Consider the following 21,372-nt stretch of genomic DNA (forward strand, 5'->3'; position numbering starts at 1 on the left):
CTGAGACATAACTAAGAGTGGCTGCTGTACAGTGCTGCCTTTAGCCCTGCCAAAGCAGAGGGTAGTAGTACACCCACCTGAGTGGCTGCATGGTGAACTAGATTGGGAAGTGGATGCAGGGAGAAGAGTTGTTGTTTTTTTTTTTTTAATTGAAGTAATTTTCACTGTGTTATCTTATAGACAATTTTTCTACTTTGACTGAGAAAACTTGCCTATGCTCTTGAAAAAAATTTTGGTCAAATTATGTTGTTAAATTGCTAAGGAAATAGCAGGTATAATTCTCTGTCTTACCAAATCAAAACTGAATTTTTTTTAATAGAAAATAAAGATTTAGATTAACATAGGAGCAAGTGAATGAAGTTTTTTTGCTTTTGATACTTTGTAAATCAGGTAAGTTGGTTTAGTGGTGCCTACCAAATTCAAAATTTGCAGAACTATGAAAGTGAACATGAAGAAAGGCTAAAGATATATCTTGATTTGTGCTCAAATTACAGATTTCAGTATTTTTTGTCATACAGTTCAACTGTGTTACGTGCAGCTGTGCAAAATGCTAGAGGCAGAGTTGAAAATATGCCCTATGCCAGGGTCTCTTGGAGGCTTTGTGTAATTAATCTGTGACTGTGAAATCGATGAAGTGCAGAAAGGTTTTTTGCCATGGAATTTTGTTAATTGTGAGGGTAGTCTCTGGGATTTCAAAAGGCTTGGTTAAGGTGAAAAATATCTGTAGTCCCAGGCTTACAAATGTGACACAGACATAGGCTATATTTTCACAGAAGCCTAAACCAGACTAACAGTGAGTGTCAGAGAAAAAACATTACTTTTCTTTTTGCTGGATTGATTATCTGCTGGGTTAGTGAGTTGGACTGGCTTTTGGAACGACCTGCCAGTTGCCAAAGCTACAGTAGGATAATACTGTGTGCCTAGGAGTGGAAATTGTGGCATTAGTGCTGGTATGCAAACAGTATCAAAGCTAAGAAGCAGCAGAAACAATTGTAAAAACACAAACTGCACTGGCTCATTTATGTGCTCATGGACGAATTACTGCAGAACTGCCACCAGTCTGTCTTGTGGCAGCACAAGAGAAGTCATCCCTCCATGCAGCGCCTCTCTGGGGACAGGTGGAAGGTGTCCAAGCTGGTGATGTGGGGTCGAGTGACATCCTTTCTGGCCCAGGATCTACGTGTGTAGCCTCTCTGCCTCGGGCAAGCAGCAAAGGCTCTTCTCTTTTTGCTGATTTTGCCTGCCTCTGCAAATTGGTGATCTTGAAGGTTTTGGTAATCTGCCACAGCTTGGTCATATGTCTGTGATTTTGGCATTCCCATGGTCCCTTAAGTCAGTTATTCATTCATCTTACCATGACTTCACCCAGTCACTGTTGGTGCCAGCGGACCCTGCCTGCCAGCACTGGATTTCCTCTTGTTACACCTCTCATGTTAAAGCTATGTTTTACACATTTGTCACTGGTAGATTTCATGAGGGCTTCTCCAAAGCATCAATATATAGGTATGTGCATACAGAAACTGGAGATGTCCAGGTGGGAGACTGGACCTGTAGCTCTGTTGCAACAGGACTGTAGCCCTGGGCTGGGGAGAGGAATATGTTCCCCCTTGTAGCTAGATGCTGGTTTGGTGCTAGGTGCTTTAAAGCTGAATTGGTGTGTTGTTAAAGCAGTGGCTGAAAAGCATTACATTAATCTTCACTGATCTCAAGTGCAAAGAGAGTTTTGTGTGTTTCTGCATCATCATTTTGTTTTTTTTTTTTCCTTTAAGGTCTTAACTGTTCACATTTAGGTTACCTTTATCATCTCTTCAGTCACTGGCTTCTACTGTTTTCTTTGCTAATAATGTGGCTGTTCTTTGACTTTTCTTTCAACCATAATCTTGGTAGCTTCCTAGATTGCTGATTACTGAGGAAATGTGCAAACAGGTTTACAAAACATGGACACTCCTCCCTGGTGAAGGAAGAATAGCGCTTTCCTTACCTGTCAACAACCACCACCAAGACCCAAGCTGAAAAACAAATGTGCTTCTTCTTGAGAGAATTTGGGAGGCTAAGCTGCAAACCCTTTATTTTTCGAGGTTGTTTTAAATGGGATTAGGAGCAGATGTTGGGTAGCTTCAGGATAATGAATTGTTTAGTGGGAAATATATAAATATAAAATTCTAGTATCAAGAGAAATGACAGTATTGTTTCTGGAGCTATTCTTCTGATCATGTTACAATAACATGCCCTCTAACAGTGCTGAGAATAAAATATATAATTATGGCCACATTTCTTCACAATCATTTTTTCAGTAAGTATGTTCGCACTATGACTGTTCAGAACTTGAGACTTGGCTAATTTATGCAAATTTCTTAGAGTGAACTCAAATACTTACTTTAAGGGAGTCCTAAAAATTACCTCTTCTAAATAAAATCCCAAAATGTTTCTAAGTGGAATAAAAAAAAAAAAAGTTCTTCATAGAAAAAATGCTTTTTAAAAGACATTTTCTCAGAAATACATGTCATGTGTCTGTTCTCTATATCAGAGGATGAATAAAGAGATACATAACTTCTTCAGTAAGGTAGTTCAGTCTGTAACAGCAGAACAAAGTGATGAAGCAAGGTAAAAGTAAAGGGACATCTTACCATCTCTAGTATGTACAATTCTAGATGTACGGGACAGGAGCTTTTTCTGGATGTGTTCAGTGCAAGTCTGTAATATTTCCTGGTTTTGAAGGAAAGAAGTTATTCTCTTTGTAAAATCATTTCAGTTTCACAATTTCTTTTGGCTTTCTTACTCTCCACCTAACACGGGTGATGAGCTTCCTCCTCTGGTCTCTATCCTTTTGCTCTTTTTTTTTTGCCAAACTTTGATTTCTTGTCTATAGCTACATTTCTGTTTGCTTACGTGATTCAGATATTGTATTTTGTGTGTACTTTGCTTGTGTCTGTTGGTTTTTATTAATGCCCCAACAGTTAAAAGCCATTAATAAAGATAGGTGTTTTGAGCCATGCCATTTTGAAAGTACACTAAACCAAAGGAGCTTTTCACATCAAATTTAGATAAACTCTGAAAATTCTAAAGACTACCTTACCTTCCTTTTAATCAATTCTTCCTAAATAATTATGATGGGGCAAAATTGTTTGGATATTTTACCAAGATGGATAGAGGAGGAAGCGCTAAAACCTGAATTGTGGCAGAGAAGCTGCCAAATTTGGCGGGGAAGCGCACAGGAGGCTACCCTGTGTGTCTGCCTTTCTTCATTAGCTTGGTGGGAGGAAATTCTTTTGTGATAGGAGTCAAAGCCTAAAACACTCAGAAACCAAACTGCATCACTGTATCAGTTTAAATATTTCATGGGGTGGTGAATTTTGACTTCTGTGTTGGGGGTGATATGTGAGGCGGAAGGGGCTACCTGTGGCACCTGTGATGTCCTACTCCATCTGCACATGCTTACTGCAGAAGACTATGCAAGTAAAAATAATACCACCCTTGCAGCAGTGTGTGTGTTATAGCTGTTCTTTCAGCAAGTCTAATTTGAAATTAGACAGTAGGAAAAAATAGCTACTGTTAGACACTTCTACACATACAGATAATATGAAGTTTCAGAAAAGAGAGAAGATACTGTCTGTATTTGATGTACAGTGAGCCTAATAAATGGGATATATATCAAATACATCTGAACTTTGGAAAATGAGTATTTCCATTGCCGGCATTATTATGATTATTATGTCTAGTAGAAAAGGGGTCACAGTGGTTCTTTCTTTACTTTAAACTTTGTATTGAAATTCATTTTTACTATCCTGGAACTTTTTGTTAAATCGTGTCTATGCTGTCTTGAAGGCACAGAAACAGGCAATACAGACTTAAGCTACTTGAACCTTATGATCAAGTTATAATTAGGATTTTGGAGGCTGTGGATGGCCTCTTGCTGGAGAACCAGGGCCTGTCATGGGGATAGTCCACCCTGCGATGAAGTCTGCAGTGTGTGTTGATGCTGAGACTCCTCTCCTTCCCACCTTTTTGAATAACAGTGTCCCAACTTGGGATCCACGTGTATCTTCCATGCCTCCTTGTGGGGAAAGAGAGAAGTACCTGCAGTTGGTGGGAGCCCAGGGAAAAGTTTGGTTTGTTCCCACCAATCCTTCTCCTCCTTGCTGCAGAATGAGGCCAAGCTCACTCCAGCTCCAGGACACGGTCAGAGGAAGGTGTTGCCAAACTGGCTATCACTCAGACTGTAAGGCCAGCCACTGCCAGCCCCTTGATATCTGAGGACCAGTTGGAATGCAAGGGAGTTTATTTTCTGGCAAATCTCCCATCTCTTAACACAACAGAAAAAATTGACCTTAACACAACAGAAGGAAACAGGAGAGCAGGACTTGAGGCTAGTGTGAGTGCAGTTGTAGTAAGGGCACTTTGACTTTTTGTGTCCTTTAGTAATGTATATTTTTATGGTTCCTGTGCTACTGCAGTAGTAAAGTGCCATTTCTACTGAAGTCAAAGCAGATTGATTTTATTTGTTAACATTCAATGCTTTAAAAAGATTTGGATTTGGAACAGTGAGGCTTTCTGTAACTGCTCTGTCCAGTTACGATGTTTTTCTTATCTTTGTCCTTCTCTTCCATAGTGAGTCATACTTGTTCTGTCTTGACTGAGCTTTCTCTGGTGTGCATGGATTGACTTCCTGTTGCTTTGTTGGATCTTACTGACTTCAAGGGACCTCATGGGTTTGCCCATTGCCTTCAGTTGGGGTGTTTTACAGAAGTTATTTTGCGAAACAGAACTGCAGGTCAGACCTCGCTTGTGCTTTTAAGTGTTAGAAGAGTGAATGTGGAGATTAGAAAAATAAATAATATTTGATTTAAGTGTCTGAACCTTCTAGGCTCATGTCAGCATTCATCCTGTCTACAGCCAGACTACTGTAGGCTAAGTATCCATTACAGGATATTTCTCAGATCTCTTGGTTGTCAGTGTGCTTAAACTGATGTCTGAATTGCAGTTATGGTGGAAACAGTAACAAATAGGTTTAAAGTGCACGCATAATTTTCTAAAGCATTTTGTCTTGTGCCACACTGTATCTTGGTTTTCATTGCCTAAACTTACAGAAGTGAAAGACTATAATTACACTGAATTTTCTTGAAATGAATTAGAAACATTTTCTTCACACAGAGACTGTAAAGAAAGCATTAAGATTTAAAAAAGAAGTTGAGATTTTGATCATAGTGTATGTAGGGTCTGTAATAATTCTATGTGTTGTTTCTGTGATTACTTTTTATGGGGCTCTGGTCCAGCACTGACAAGTCTAAACTTGCAAATCTTGGGCTATGCAGAATTTGGTTATTTTCCCAAATTCTGCTGTAGCTGTCCTCTGTGGGGTGGATGGAGTATGGACTGATCCTGGTAATCTGGTGCTTTCAGAAGGTTGGCACGAGTCAGTGTAACATTAGTTTAGTTGAATGTATGGATTCCTTGTTCAGCAATGTGCACAGTGGTCAGAAGAATCCTAAATGAGTGCTGTGAGGCGACTGACTGCAGTCAGAGCTGACGGTGGATGAACGAATGGCTCACACAGGTATGTAGACCACTTAGAGGCATGTGTTTGTCACTGTCTTGTCACAGCTACCTGATGGCTATACCTTCCTCATCCTCCATTCTTTCCTCTTGCTGCTTTGTGGTCCTGCTTCCTTGAACAGAGATTCCACTTTGCGTTCCTCCCTTTTGCATCCCCAGCAGATCTCTGGTACCTGTTTTGAGTCCGAGAAGCAGATATGAACAGTGGAAGCAGTTCCTCTGCAGACTGGTTACCACAAGTCATGTATCTGAAGTGTACTGTCCATGTAAATGAATGGTGATTTCAGAGGAGAACCTGTGATAGTCTGTAAGTGTGGGTCAAATTGTTAGTAGAGAAATAAAATCTCAGCAGTTTTTGTTGCTTGTCTTGGAGAGGAAGTCTTATCTCAGAAAATGTTTTGATGTTGATGGCAATTGATTTACTTTGGCTCTTTAGTCAATTAATGTGCATATGCAGTATCTTATATAAGACCATATATAAAACTGAGAATAGATCTTATCACAAAGCACAATTTAGCTCCTGTTTTACTTGCAAAAGACTTAATAAAGTACTTTAGCTCCAAAATACAAAGCAAAAGCTGATATGAAAAAAATAGTCTCTTTTTCCCTATTGTTAAGTTTCTGCACGAAGGCAGGACATGAGTGAGTAGTTGTGTAGGAGGCAGTTCCTCCAACAGTCACACATTTGTTCCAAATATATACCAAAAAATACTGGGCACTCTAGGGTTTAAATTATTCAAGTAATAATTACTTTTGGGAAAGAATTTTAAAAAAAATCAAAGTTTTTTTTTATTTTTTTGTTGTTGTTTTTTTTTTCCCCAAAAATGTTTTAAATCTAGTGCAGGTCTGGTTCAAAGTTATTTATTTCATCTTACCCAAGATTATTTTTCAAGATTGTTATCTTTTAAATTGGAAGATGAGTTTTACTACTGTAATTTAAATGATTATTCTAAAACGCAAGTGTAAAGGAAGTAATTGGAACATAGTTGGAGTTGTTCGTTACACTAGCTAGGTTTTCTGTAGTAACTGTTACTCAAAGGTTGGCAGTTATGTAATGACAGATCTGACTGGGACAGCAGAAACTGCTCTTGATACCAGTTGCCTGAATTCCTTCTGGCCTTGTGCCCAAGGCTGGAACGTCTGATCCACTTGTAAAGCAGTTGCCAAAGACTGCAGAACTGAGTATCCTAATGCAGCCTGAGTAGTTGGCTTGTGGCATTTGCTTCATGAGTGGACCAGACATCCTTGCATTGTTAGGTATCACTGTCTGCTACAGAAGTAGGGTGAATATCTGAGAACAAAAGTGTGTCTAATTGTCCAGTTCTCTGTGCCTGACCCCTGTATTTAATCTCTTTGATTAGCTATTTTAATAAGAGATGTGACAGTTCTTCAATGTGCTGTGATATACTGTAGGAGAAAGCTTATTTAAAACACTTAAAAAGTGTTAGTGGTATAATTGGAATGGAAACTTATTATGACTTGACTGCACAGAAACCAGGATAATGCAGTCTTGGGGCATGTTGCTTGATATGACTTTGGTAGAGTTAAACTTGGAATCACTTTATTCTGAAAGTCTGATTCTTTTCTATAACTTGCCTGTACAGCAGAACTGTGCTGGGGAGTAATTCTCTTAAAGTGTTTTTGTTGTTTAAGACACAGAAATCTGGTTTTAGAGGGGTTTGAGCGTCTTAGTAGAAGAGCAGGTGTGGTAAGTTAAAATTTAACTGCTTTTGTTTATTTAGTTACGTTGCAGCTGTAACAGTTGCTTACGTGGATAGAGTAATATATTTAGCTCTCCTAAACGCAATATGTGCACTAGTTCAAAATTATTCCTTGCCCATGTGTTCAATTATTTTTTCCCCTCTTTTTCCTCTTTCCCCTTCTATTTTTGCTCGTACTCCTCAGCTGTGTTATCACCATCACATGGTGTTCCCCTGCACATGCTTCTCAAGTTCACTCTTGATCTTTCTCCTTTGCATATGCCTCACTGTTACTTGGCTTCCCTGCCTGCTGGGACATGATGGTGAGCCATCTGGGCTTCCTTTATTCCTTGCTTCTCTGAGCGTGTCTTGCCTAATGGTGGCTGTCAGCAAGGTCCAGACCCAGTGGTGCCAGTGCCGTCTGTGATGGCTTTTGCCTTGTGTATTGATGGGGATCAGTTGCTTTTGCTTTACTCTGTGGGACTTCCAGGCTCTCTGAGGCACAGAGTCTAGACACCATTATGAAGAAGAGCTAATGTCTTTAATTGTGGTTTTTTTTTAAGCTGATGTCCCACAGACCAGAGTTTGGGAACAGTCTTATTTTACCTTTAGGCTGCAAGGAAGGCAAGGTTCCCCTACATATTTGGGGGAGCTCAGTTTGGAGAGTTTGTGGTGAATTTGACAAAGTCATACTTCAGTAGAAATACCAGATTTTTGTTTCTACCCTTGTCAAAGTTTGTAATGTGCTTTACGTGCAGACATAAACATTGCCTTTGGCAGGAAGGTTCCTACTTGACTTTAGTAGTAGCAGGTACAAGCAATTTGATCTTTTTTTTTTAAACCCATGGAAATTCTTCTAGTAGGCATGTTTGCCTTTCCATAATCCTTCTAGTGTTTAGGCTGTACTGTTCATAGGGGACCTTAAAGTAGGTGGGAATACCGTGGGTGTGGTGTTAAAACGCTCCAATGTACTCCCTCTGCGTTCTCTCAAGCAGCAAAATCCGGAGGAGTGCGTGACTCTTCTTTGTGACATGCTAATTTGCAGATTTCCCCCAGTGTAACTGTAGAAAGATGCTGACTTTGGTTGTATTCAGTTCTGTCTTGCCATAGCAAAAGTCTGAAAAATCGGAATTTGTCTCTAGCAAGCTTTTCTGTCTGTAAGGAATGAATGCTGTTCATCCTTAGTTATGTTTATACTTGATCAGAAGCTGGATTTTTCTTAGCAAAATCACAATGCAGAAGCAGCAGTGCAAGCTGGCTAACCAAATCATAATTAATAAAAAACTATCCCATTATTGATTTTAATAATCATGTTGAATGGTAGAAGTTGTTACTTTTAAGATACTATCAGTGTCTTAAGTGACCAATAACAAATATTCTCTGGAATCTGCAACGATATTAGAACAAACTACTGAAGAAACTTCAACTACAAGATGTTGAAGAGGTCAAGATTCATATGACAGAAGCCAGTTCAGTCTTTTTTATTGACCTTCTAAGAAGATTGTAAAAAATTTCTGTATGAGTGATGAGGCACTGGTACAGGTTGCCCAGAGAACTTGTGGATGCCCTATCCCTGAATATGTATGTGTAGCTTCAGATCCTCTACATACATCTAACTACTCCTATGTAAAATTAAGAGCTTGGGGATTTTCTTTTATTTTTACCCCTTATTTTTTCCATATGTACCTTCAACAGACGTTTCCTAGTCATGTGGTGCATTTTCCATGGCAGTTGATCATATCTACGTATTTTCCATGACAGTTTTCTCATATCTACTTATTTCCTGTTCCGAGTGTTGATATGAATTAGTATTTTAAATGATTTGTAATACCTTTTTTGTTAGCAGCCAATCTTTTAGCATTTTTAATCATTCCCTTCTTGTCCTTTGTGTACCATCAAACAAGGAGCAAAACAAAAAAAAGATCCAAGTTAGAAATTAAAAATTTATGTTGTATAAGGAAGCAACAAAGATGGGTTGTCTTGGCAAAAAAGTGGCAACACGTAAACTTACCCGATAATGGTCCTGCTGTATCTGGTGATGCTCCTTATCTTCCCATGATACAAAAGGATGGTTCCAGGAAGTAAGAGTGGGAAAACTAGTTGAAATACCTGCTGGTACTCTCGTATCTGTTGAGAAACCTATGCTGTTTGGGAGTTTGATCCTGATAATTTGTTGCATTTGTGACATCTGCGTTTTTTGGATGAGTGGATTGCTTATATTGAGATTACTGAGGTAAATAAACAGTTGTGATAAACAATGTTGGTGCACCTCCTGTTTTGTTAGTATGGAGAGGGGTGATGGAGCTTCATCTATGATATGTTTTGTTGTAACAGTTTCATAGTGCTGAGAAACAGGATTTAAAGAGGATGTGCTGACCTCAGACTTGTTGAGGAGAAACTTTAATTTCTGATGGAGAGCTGAATCAAGTTTTGTTTTTATCACACTGGAAAGAAAAGGTAATTGCATGAAAGTTATGTTTAGATTTTTGTAAGGTATGTGGTCTAATAGTCAAGGAAGGGAAAACCTGACTTGAGATTAGTTTTACACAATGATTCTTATAATTCCAAAATAATTGTTTCACTGCTGTGACACCCATGTGAGCTGAGAGTGGGCTGATATTATTGGGTTTTTTCAATGTACAAAAAGTGAAAAATCAAATGTAGGGTGATATGTGAATCTGTGAAAGAAAACTATTGAAATTCTCAATCAAGCATATAAGAGCCAAATCTCTCTATTTTTCTACCACTGAAGATCACTGCCCAACTTTTGGAAGGCTTACCTGCATCTGAGGTGCGGACTGAGGGACTTGCTCTTGGCAGAACTGACCATTATGTGCAGAAGGAGCTGTAAGTCATTCCCTGTGCATTCAGTCTTCATAAGGAAAGTTGGGGCGTGCTTAGGCTACACCAGAAAAATATGCTTATGCCCATGATTTGGACAACTTTCCTGTTTGATTGATCTGTGCCAGCACGTTCCTTCAGACTGTATCTGCCTGCCTGTATCCCAAAAGTACTAGAAAGGTGCTGACTGCTGAGGACTCTATTCTGTGTTTACTCTAATACAGAGAACCTCAAACTCCAGCTCTATTTTTCTTTTTTTCTTTTTTTTTTTTTTCTCAGTCTTCTTTTCTGACTGTGCTGTGTTAAAGGTATTTTCTACATTTACTTCATGGGCTCTGTTTCATCCTAAAGTTTAGTGTTTCTGTTCTTTTCAAAAGGTTTTTTTTTCTACTGACTCATTTACCATTGATGGATTGAGGAGAATTCTCATGATTCTCCTCATGGGTTCTGCTAGGAGGAGTGAGAAGGGAAGCAAAAACCTTGGTTTTTCCATGCTTTTTCCTTAAATAGGTCCATAGAATCACTTAGGTTGGAGAAGACCTCTAAGATCATCTAGTCCAGCCATTAACGCAGCACTGCCAAGCTCGCCACTGAACCAGGTCCCCAAGTGCCACATTGGCATGTCTCTTAAATACCTTCAGAGATGGTGATTCCACCACTTTCTTGGGAAACCTGTTCCAGTGCTTCCCTTTCAGAAGGGATTTTTCACAACAGCACAGAGAAAGTATGGGATTTCTGTAAGCACGTGCAGGATTTAGATCTTGTAATATGATTATTGGCTTTGTTTCAATTCAGTCATCAGATACCTTGCCTTAATTTTTCTCCTTTTCTTTTTTTTTTTAATTTTTTTATAAGCATGTTGACATGAAAGGCGAGGAGTTACATTACTTTCTTATTAGTAATCCAGGCTTTCAGGTAAGTTTAGTGGTCCTGCAAGTATTAGTACTAGGCTGCCTCTTGTCTTCTTTCAGTTTGTCTTTCCCATGAGTGAATAGCTCCCATTTGTATCAGTAGTCCTGCTGAATCCAGTCAGTAGGCGCTGCTGCTGCTTCCTTTCTCTATTCAGACAGCCATGGTAGCTGAAAGGATGCAGTTTTATTTATAATACCGTGTCATGTAGGAGTTCTATTCTTTTGGGGCAGTAGCTTGTTATGCTAAAACCAGAAAGGTGGTCTTTGTCCTGGATGACTTTTTACAGGTAACTTGCAGGACAGAAGAGAGAACAGATGGGTGTTAGAGGTAAATGCCAGATCATACAACTTCCTCGTAAGAGAAGGAGGAGGCACTGATCTCTTCTCTGTGGTGACCAGTGACAGGACCCGAGGGAATGGCCTGAAGTTGTGTCAGAGGAGATTTAGGTTGGATATTAGAAAAAGGTTCTTCACCCAGAGAGTGGTTGGGCACAGGAACAGGCTCCCCAGGGAAGTGGTCACAGCACCAAGCCTCACAGAGTTCAGGAAGTGTTTGGACAGTGCCCTCAGGCACATGATATGACTCTTGGGGAAGGCTCTGTGCAGGGCCAGGAGCTGGACTTGATGATCCTTGTGAGTCCCTTCCAACTTGGCATATTCTCTGATTCTGTGAAAGTGATGTAGCTGCAAATAGTTTCAGTATGCCAAAAGAGCCTGATAAACATTACTGGTTTTTAATTCCTTGTAAGCTGGATGATAGAGAAGAGAATAAGGAGACAATTAGAATGAAAACAGTGAATATGTATGTTTTGGGGGGACCTTCCAAGTATGATGAGTACTTGGGGTACGTTTCTAACCCTATTGTGCTGAGGACGTGCTGGGCACTGGCATACAGGGCTCTTGGGTTCACTAAGCTGATGCTCTTGTAATGTGAAATTTGTGTGCAGAATATATATATGCTGGCCTTTTCTATAAAGCCTCAAATGAATGTACTTTACTTTCATTGTACAGATCTGTCTTAATGCAGTGAAGGCAGTAGACTGTGAGCTTTAAGCTCCCTCTGGTGGATGTATAGTACAGTTTAAACCTTGATTGTTGTACTTTTCTGTTCTGGACAGTTACGAGAGTCCAAGTGTGTAATGTATCATTAAATTATTGTGATTTTTTAAATAATTATGGGAATGTGATGTGCCATGTACCTTCCCAAGGTGCCTAAGGTCTTCTGTAACTGGACTTCAAAGAAGTAGAAGAGTTACAATAATGTAAAGTAAGAGGTCTATTTCCTAGTATTATAAGCATAAAGGTAGTATTTCCCATAACTATTCTGGGTTTTTTTAGTGGTGCTGTAGTTTGCAACTGATATCCCTGAAAGTACCCTTAATAAAGAACAGTGAAAATAGACAGGATCTCTGTATGACAAACTCAAATGCTAATGCAATGTTAGTTCAAGATCAGGTAGCCCAAATCCAGACCTAATTTGGTCTTCTTGCTCTAAGAATGTAAATATAAATTACCCCAACTTGAAAAATATTATGCTTTGTCACACCCAAAGGATTCTTCCTAACATGGCTGTAATCTTCACAATACTGCAGAGTTGTGAGCTGCAAGGTCAGTACTGTTGAAAGGGAAATGTTATTCCACTCCTTTTCTCCTTGTTGTTGCACTGGCACTTGTCTGATCCAGATGAAAAGAACCTGCCTTTGGTGGGATGATTTTTGGTAATCACTTCCTCGGTCTGGTTCTTTGTACATTTGCACAAATGCTTGCCCACATGATGAGGGAAAAATGTGGGGATTGCTTTTTTGTTTATTTGATTTGGTTTATTTGCTGTAGCACTGACTGAAGTGTGTGTGAAGTTGTTGCTGGGTAGGTCATTCTTGCATTTTTGATAACCTGCACCAGATATTCTTCTGCCATTCAGTACGGGTGGTTCTGTTGCGGGGAATGTAGCTAGGGTCCGAACAGAGAAGTGCTGTCCTTCAGACTGCAGAAGGCACGTGTGGTTGGGAGCAGCTCCCGCTGTTGGCTGGCTGCATGCAGGAGACTTGAGGCTTTATCGCAGAAATATCTGAAAGCTTTCCTGTGTGCTTATCTGCCTTCAACCTGCTTACTTAGTCCCTGAACGCTGCTCCAAGGATGTGGACATGAACTGAAGGCACACTGCATCTATGCATGTGCACAACCTAACGCTGAACTGCTGTCTGCCTGGAAGGGGGCATGGACAAACACCATGGTCTTGTTCTCAGAGCTGGTAAGAGCTGTCCTGCACAGGTTCAAATCACTGTCCAGGGAGGTCCCACCTCCAAAACGGGCTGTAGAGCAGAATACGTTTATGGAGTGACAGAGCATTTATTCTGCATAAACTGCGTTCCTCCACTACTTATTTTTCTTCCCTCATGGGCATTTTTCATATCTGCACAGGAAAAGCTGTGAAAGTCAGAAATTAGCTGTGCAAGGAGATGGACAGCTATTTATTAGGACCCCCTTGATCAAAGGATCAGCAGCCTGCTTTCCCTTGTTTCATTTACTCAGATTTATTAAATTGTAATCTCTGGTGCTCTTTGCTCTTATGTGAATCTTCTGTCATCTTGTGTTCCATCAAGGATGAAAGAATTAAATCAGATTTGATATGTTTTATTTACTGGAAAATATTTCACTTCAGTTAAAAACCTTGGTCTTTATGCTAAGGTCTTTGTGCTTTTATTCCCAAAGCAGTGGGTATAAATTGCAGCCAAAAGATAGGTGGCACCCACATTCTCCTCAGATTGCTAGGGACAGGACTGGAATTTGGAGTTTGGAAATTCAGATGAAGTTCGATAACCTATGCTGTCATCTTGACCTGACTCTGCAGTATGGATGTGATCTTTCTACATATGCAAGCAGAGGTGCTTTAGTTCTGCTTACTCTGTTTGTGGTATCAGTCCCCTGCAAGAACATCTTGTGCCACGTGCTTGTTCAGATAAATCCCAAATGGCAGAAATCTGAGAATATTGGTGGCAGAAGTGGAGAGCAATGTGGTGTTGTGAGCAGCTGATGGTTTCTACAGGATTGTTTTTACCTTGTGGGGGAATTCCTGGAGTTGCTTCATGAGGTGAGACTGCAGTGCAGGCACTTAGCTCTCATCTGCACTCTGTAGGCACCATGCACTGGTCCAGGTTATTGTGCAGTTTTGTGCTTTACCTGGAGCTGATTTTCAGGTAGAAACCGCCATGGAGCTGCCTTTCAGCAGCAGAGCAGTAGGTACTACCTGAGCAGCCAAGGTGCCCAGGATGTAAGGGGATGGGTATAAGCAGCTGGGGAACCACCACAACCATCCCCAGATAGGCTCACCTATCCCTTCAATTGCACTCGAGTCTTCAGGATGTCAACTTCAACATTAAACACTAGAGGGTAGTGTGTTACTGACAGTACTTTATTTTTGAATGTATTTGTAGTAATTTTTCAATTCCTCGAATTTATTGCACAAATAAATATTTTAAAACAAATGTAGAACTGAAGAAAAAAAGTGTGTTTTGCTTCTGGGACTGAGTGTGTGTAACAGAAATTAGTGGTGTGCAGTGATATTTTTGGTTTCAGTAGAAAAATGGGTTGAATTTAGATCTGACTTTTGGCTTTCTTCAGATGCATCATTAGGAACACTACAGAATTATTCACTCTCTGCTTGATGTCTCAATATTCACACTTATGTACATGTGATGTAAATACACAGTGGTAAAAAAGAAGAGACTATGACTGAGAAAGAGCAAGTAGTTTTGCCTGGAGATACTTGATTTTGATGTTTAACAAGGCAAACATTTCTAAGTTCATGACATTGCTCTTATTATATTTACAATCAGGATGGAGTTTCAGTGCTTGAATATCTTTTTTTTTTTTTTTTAGGCACCCCCTTCCATGGTCAATAATGAACAACGCCAACATGCTGAGCACATATTCTTATCATTTAGAAAATCAAAATCACCATTTGCTGTTTGCAAACACATTTTGGGTAAGTTTTAGTAAATGAAGTTAGGTATGTACACGCTTTTATAACTGGAACTGTGTTGCTCTTCTGCACCTGGGGGTATGAATATCAGCTTTGATTTTGATGAAAGGTGAAACCTGTTGCTACCTTTTTTTTATTTGTTTGTGTCCAAGTGTTTTGTTAAAGGAAAATAGAAAAGTTCTTGTCCATCTGGTAAAAGCAGGTGATTTGAAATTTTGTGTGATTATACCTGTGGAAAAGGAAAGAGATAGGCAGACACCACCCTTTATCAGAAATTCCTTTGATATTAATGGAAATGCTGTAAATGTGGTTGTGTTAACAAGTCCTTAAGAATAAATCTGGTTTTGCAGGTGCTATAGAGACTTATTAGAGTTGGGCAGCTAAATAATCTGAAAATTACAGGAGTAGTAATGATGTAGCAAGCACCATTGTACTGACCAGATGTGAGTGTTGGGGGCAGGCAACGGGAAGGTTTCGGTGAAAGCTCACTCTGAGCCCTGATGAGGGAAACCTAGAAGTTTGTGCAAAAGGACACATGCCAAACCCATAAAAAGCAGCTTTTCTTTCAAAGCACTTGCCAGAATGAGCAGAGAAATAGTAGAATTCTGTTTAAAATATTCTTATTTTCATACTTCATTCATTCCACAATATTTTTTTAACAGTTATTTCTAAATTTACTGGATTGAGACTGAGATTTAAAATTCATGAATGTTATAACGTCAATATTGCAGGCTCAATACTGTATTTTTAAATTATACTGTGATATATAGAGCAGGGTGTGCTTCTTTTCCTCTACCCACTTCCCAACCAAAATGTTTTTCTACGAATGGATTTCTTCTGATTTTAGCATATTATAGGAGTGCTTCATCTGGTCCTGAAGACTGCAATCACACTTTTGGCTTTATGGGTCAGCAAAATTGAGGCTATTTATTTTCACAACTTGGGAGTTGAGAAGGGAGAGGCAGGGATTATGAAATCAGGAAGCAGGGAATGGAGACAAGTTGTTCATGATGAGGAATAAAAGAGGAAGTGAAATGAAGGGATATGTGCTGGTCAGGATGGGCAGGAACCAGAGGAACAGAGCAGATGGCTTTAAAAAGAAATGGAAAAAAATGGTCAAGACGGAACTGGACTGCAAGTAGAGATAGATAAAAAGGATCTTGATGTCATTCATGGAAAGAAGAGTGTGTGAATGATACAGAGAGGATAATGGAGATGATGAGCATAAGGAAAAGGGGAACAGCCACTACTATGCTGTTTCTTTAAAAACCTGGAGTTGAACCCAGGAAGCACTAGGCTCTGTTTTTCTGCTGTAAGCTTCTAGCTGTTCAACGTACTGCCAAAACCTGCCCTTCCTTTCTTTAGTAACTTCATGTAGAGGATAATGGTTCTCTGGCTAAGTTATAAGCTTACACTGGGGGCTGGAGATCTGTGCTGTTAATGATTCCAGTTGTGCACCTGCAGTTCTTGACACAAAGGAGAAGTTCCACCCTGTTTTATTTGCATTCTCTTTTTTATGTGAGCTTTGTACAGGTAGAAAAGCCAAAGACCTGGAAGTTGACAAATGCCAGAATTAAAATTCCTGTGCGGGAATAATTCGTTTCATTTTTATGTATGTGTTAGACATACACATTAATCTTTTACTTAAGTGGTTACTTAGTTTTCCAAATTAAGCTAAGTAGATTTAAAGGTGGTTTATTTTGATTTCAGCATGATTATCTGAGTAGGTTTAGATTTGGAGCCTGATTAAATTACATAAAAATACTTTAGCAAATTAGGTGCCATGTTGGATGTAGAACTTGCATATAATGGAAATTTATGTTATAAACTTGTGTGTATGTAACTGAGAGGAGAAAGCTTGTTTTGTAGTAGTTAAAAGCTCTTCATCTCATGACTGATGTTTTTTCAAACAAACCCAGTTTTTCTTGTCCAGGCGGGTCACCCACTATAGCTCAACTCTGCTTCTTGTTTGGGAATTTTTTTTTATCATTTCATATTTTATGCTTTTGCCACCCTGTGGCTACACCCTTTCTTAATGATCTTTTTGTGTTTTCTACAGAGCTCAGAATGTTTTGAAAATGGCTTCTGAGATACTACCTGCTATTTCCAAGTTAAAATTTTTAAAAGCAAAGTAACAACAACCAAGTCTCTGTAGCTTTCTATTATAATAGAAATTCTATTCATATTCTGGCATTTCTCTTTAAATTGTACTTTGTAGTCACCCAAACTGTTAGCTTTCTCCAGAACATATTTTTATACTTTCTTTAGTGCTTCTGTACATATAGTAATCCCATATTCAGATAAAGTGGACTGATGATTCCTACACTGTGGTCAGAAGTTATGTTTTGATTACCCTAAGATAAATATGGAAGCTTTAACATGATGTAGAAAAACTTCAAATGCTAGTCTGTAACATTTTTGCTTGGATAGTAAACACAAATATTATCTTTAAATATAAGTGGACTTGCTTCTCTTTATGTCAGCTTAATCACTTTAATTATTTAGGGTGTTGGGACTAAATCTGTCATCTTGTTTATTTTGTTCCCCAGTTGTGTTAGTATTCTTATTCCTGATCTTTGACCCAGCCTCCTAGCACAGACAACTTGTCTCTTAAGTCACTGACTTGAATAATATTGGGCAATTTGATAATTGGGTTATTGATTATTTCTCCTCCTTTTGAGTTGTTCTTGGTTTTCATAGCAGCAAAATCCCATTTATTAATAAATAATAGTAAAATCCATTGGTTTTCTTTTGTTGGAAATGAATTCAAGATGAATACATGCATATCTTCTGATACTCAAGTTGCCTTTGTTTTTCCCCACAGAAACTAGTAAAGTAGACTATGTCCTTTTTCAAGCTGCTACAGCGATAATGGAAGCAGTTGTAAGAGAATGGATTCTCTTGGAAAAAACTAGCATCGAGTCACTGCGAACATTCCTTCTAACCTATGTCTTACAAAGGCCTAAGTAAGTATCGAAAACATACCTCTGAACTTGTAGGATCCTGCATAAAGTCTGGGTTATCCCTTTTGTTGCCCAAGGTAGTGGTGAAAGACCATTTTAACAATAATTTGTCTTCCATTCTTAGCAGTTAACTTCTGTAGAGTTGTCAGCTCAGCCTTTCCTTATGAATTCACACAAAATATTTGAAAAAGAAGTATGTTTGAGATTTTTCTGAGCATCGTTGTCCAGAATTATCTGCAAATATGTTTGTGCAATGTCATTTACAGCCTTCAAAAGTACGTTCGGGAGCAGATTTTATTAGCAGTAGCGGTGATAGTGAAACGGGGATCATTAGACAAATCAATCGACTGCAAAAGCATTTTTCATGAAGTCAGCCAATTGATCAGCAGTGGTAACCCCACTGTGGTAAGTATTTATTCTTTTTTCTTCAAAATTTAAGCAATCTGTATCATCAGTTCAAGTTGTTTTATACTTCGTGACTATAAAATATTTTGCACTAATCCAATTAGTAATTGAGTTGATAGCTATTAAGCAATCATTTACCAAGTTGGAGATTTTTTTAATGTTTTGAGACTAAGGCTGGTGTGTGTAGTTCTTTGGTTCACAATTAGACCATATTTTTTAGGGAAGAAGTTTTTCTGAATAGCTGCTTTAGGTGCCATGGTTGTGGGTTGGTCGCTTGTTTAGGGTTTGGTTTTGTTTTTTGGTTTTTGGTTTTTTTTTTTTTTTTTTTTTTTTTTTTTTTTTTTTTTTTTTTTTTTTTTTTTTTTTTTTTTTGTTGTTTTTTGTTTTTTTATTTCTCTGGTTTTGTTTAATCAAATAACAAGATCTAAAAAGGGATTTTCCATTAGCTGGGAGGTTCTCTGCACACTGTTCCCCTTCCATCTGTGCAGTACTGCACTCTTCCTGTGGCTCAGCTGTTGGAATAGACTACCGAGCAAGAGGCATAGGCCTCTGCTGTTTTCTGGGGGATGAGTAGGTGGAGAGAAAGGGGTGTGAGGAAGTAAAATGTGGAATGGAAATACAAAACTTATTCTCAATTTAATGTCATACTACTAGGGGGTAAGTGTTACCTTCGATACTGAGCTCAAAGTGGAAACAAGGTGTCCAATATCTATCTATGCATTTAGTGAAATTCCATTTGCTATGCCAGGGGATAAGTTTAGAATAGGTCATAATAGAGGCATGTAACTAGAGATTAAAGAGAGGTGATTTTTTTTCTCCTACCAAAAGAAAATCAAAGAGTATGTAGATCCCATGCTGAAACTTTAACTGAAGCTTTCCTCAAACAAAAACCTTGAGGGAACTGACTCATAACAGTGCTGAGTGTTGAGAGCAGCAGTTGTACTCGATGTAAGCAGTGACTGTTTAACTCTGAAAATTTAGTCAAAGTACTAGAAGTAAGGCAGCTCTTCACAGTCCTAAAAATAGCGTGTCACCTCTGAGCATAGGTAATATCCCTTCTGGGTATGGAAATTTCATTTATTCTTGTAAACCTTAATTGCACAATTATTTACCTTAAGGAGACCATTTTAGCATTTTGATTGTACATAATTTGGATAGAAATATGTATTTGCTTAGCACAACTGAGTTAATGCTTTTTTCCGGGAAACGCAGTCCTGTTATTGAAGTGGAGTTTTACTGTTGAGGTTTTCAAGTTTTATGCACGACACTGTGTATGCTCATGCAATTTATAGGGTTTTTCAGTAAAAATAGAAAAGTGGAGTTAATAGAAACCTGGATGTTGACAGAGAAGTCCTCTTTGAACTAACTCTTGCATGGTTTGACTTCCACGGTTGTATTCTGTGCGTGCACTGGTGTACAGACACGCTGCACTGACCGCAGCATACAGCACGCTCCATCCCAGGCATGCTGCAGAACAAAGCACATCACAGAGGAGCTCTGGCTGGGGGGAAGGGGCAGTGTTTTACTCTTCTCCAAGTTCATGTCACTGCCAAGTTGGGCTTAGTTTTATATTTCCCTTTATCCACCTCTCTTCACAAGTATTATTTTGTCCATAGTTTTTCCAAAGTATTAGTGGTCAAGTTGTAAGAATGGTGTTGAAAATGTCTAGGGTATATAATGATGTCTTCTATTCTAGTATACTAATATGACTTACTAGCAAAAAATGACGTGATGTTGTTGGAACATCTTTTCTGTGTGGCACCAGATGCAGTTGTTAGGCTTTGGCAAACTGGTTATAAGCACATGCTCCCATATATATATATATATGAAGGTTTACATGAAAAACCAGTTCTCATTTGTAAAAATGTTCTTGTAATCTTCTGAGACTTTGCTGCAAGAGAGATTCTGGCATGGGCACAGGTTCGTGTGCCTCAGGACTGGCGTATGCAATAATAAACAGCAATAAAATGGTGTGTCTGCATAGTACCTGCCACAACTGCATTCTAAATGGGGTCAGGGCATGTCTCTTGCATAGATATATAACAACTTTGAAAGGTTGTATGAAATAATTCATACAATGAATTATCCATGTGTCTTTTCAAATATGACTAGGTGACTTTTTTCCCTTTACTGGTGTCCCTGTATCATCCAGCAGTGTTCATCTGAGACCTCACTGGTGCAGCTGCCTTGCTGCCGTGGTGGAGTCTCAGCTGAGGGTGCTTCAGGGTATGGTGTGAAGCTGAGGGAGTGGTGCTGATCTTAAAATCCAAGATGTGCGGTCAGGACAGTGCCGTGAACTGTCACAGGTGTTTCTGGAGATGTGTTTGTATTAGTTATTTATGAAAACAGGTCCCCATCCAGGTTAGGGAGGAGGCTGGGGATATAGGTGTTAGGAGAGATCAGCAGATGTTTTCCAGCCCTCCATGCCTCCCTATGGAAGGAGTCATTCAGTTTTTTTGACATGCCTTTCCTGTAGTGTGATGTGCACTCCTGCCTCCATATAAACTCAAGTTTCAGGAGTCTGTCATACCTTTGTGACCGTAAATTCTTTGTCAATTCTCTTGGTTACCTTTTGTATCCCTCCCAGACTTCTGCTCCATGGTTCCTCTGACCTTCTGCCTGACGTTTACTCCAGCAGCTAAGAAATAACATATGGAGTCAGCAGCAGGTCACTTCATATTTAAAAATGTTTAAAGATTTCAAATGAGAGCTATCAGCAGCTTTTAATTGCTAATAATGACTTTCTACAGCAGTTTGTAATTCAGAGGAAGTCCTTTATAAAAAAGTAGTGTTCTCTTGCCTGCTTCCAGCTTACTTTTTCCGCTCTCATGGCTCTGAAGCTTCTTGACCCTGCTTCACCTTGCAAGAATAAAGTAGATATTTAATCTTTTCCATTCCCTGCAGCCCTCCACCCAGTTTCTGTCAGACATCTGTACTAGCTTTGTGATCATTAGACAGTCGTGCTCCAAGAAATCTTTGGGACTCTTCAGCAACATCTTGTCAGCATCACATCTTTA

General features: G+C 39.1%; 1 protein-coding gene across 1 annotated transcript in view; it reads left to right on the top strand.

Annotated features, from left to right (window-relative positions):
- XPO4 (exportin 4) overlaps positions 1 to 21,372 on the top strand; it is a 72,912-nt gene that overhangs the window by 7,101 nt on the left and 44,439 nt on the right. Inside the window, exons 2-4 of the mRNA XM_027884443.1 lie at positions 14,885 to 14,990; positions 17,812 to 17,953; positions 18,217 to 18,355. Coding sequence (XP_027740244.1) covers positions 14,885 to 14,990; positions 17,812 to 17,953; positions 18,217 to 18,355 — 387 coding nt within the window. The remainder of the gene's footprint in view (positions 1 to 14,884; positions 14,991 to 17,811; positions 17,954 to 18,216; positions 18,356 to 21,372) is intronic.

The sequence above is a fragment of the Empidonax traillii genome, unplaced genomic scaffold, assembly GCF_003031625.1.
Source record: "Empidonax traillii isolate 1590-97213 ecotype Southwest subspecies unplaced genomic scaffold, ASM303162v1 scaffold9:size3134949, whole genome shotgun sequence".
NCBI classification, from domain to species: domain Eukaryota; kingdom Metazoa; phylum Chordata; class Aves; order Passeriformes; family Tyrannidae; genus Empidonax; species Empidonax traillii.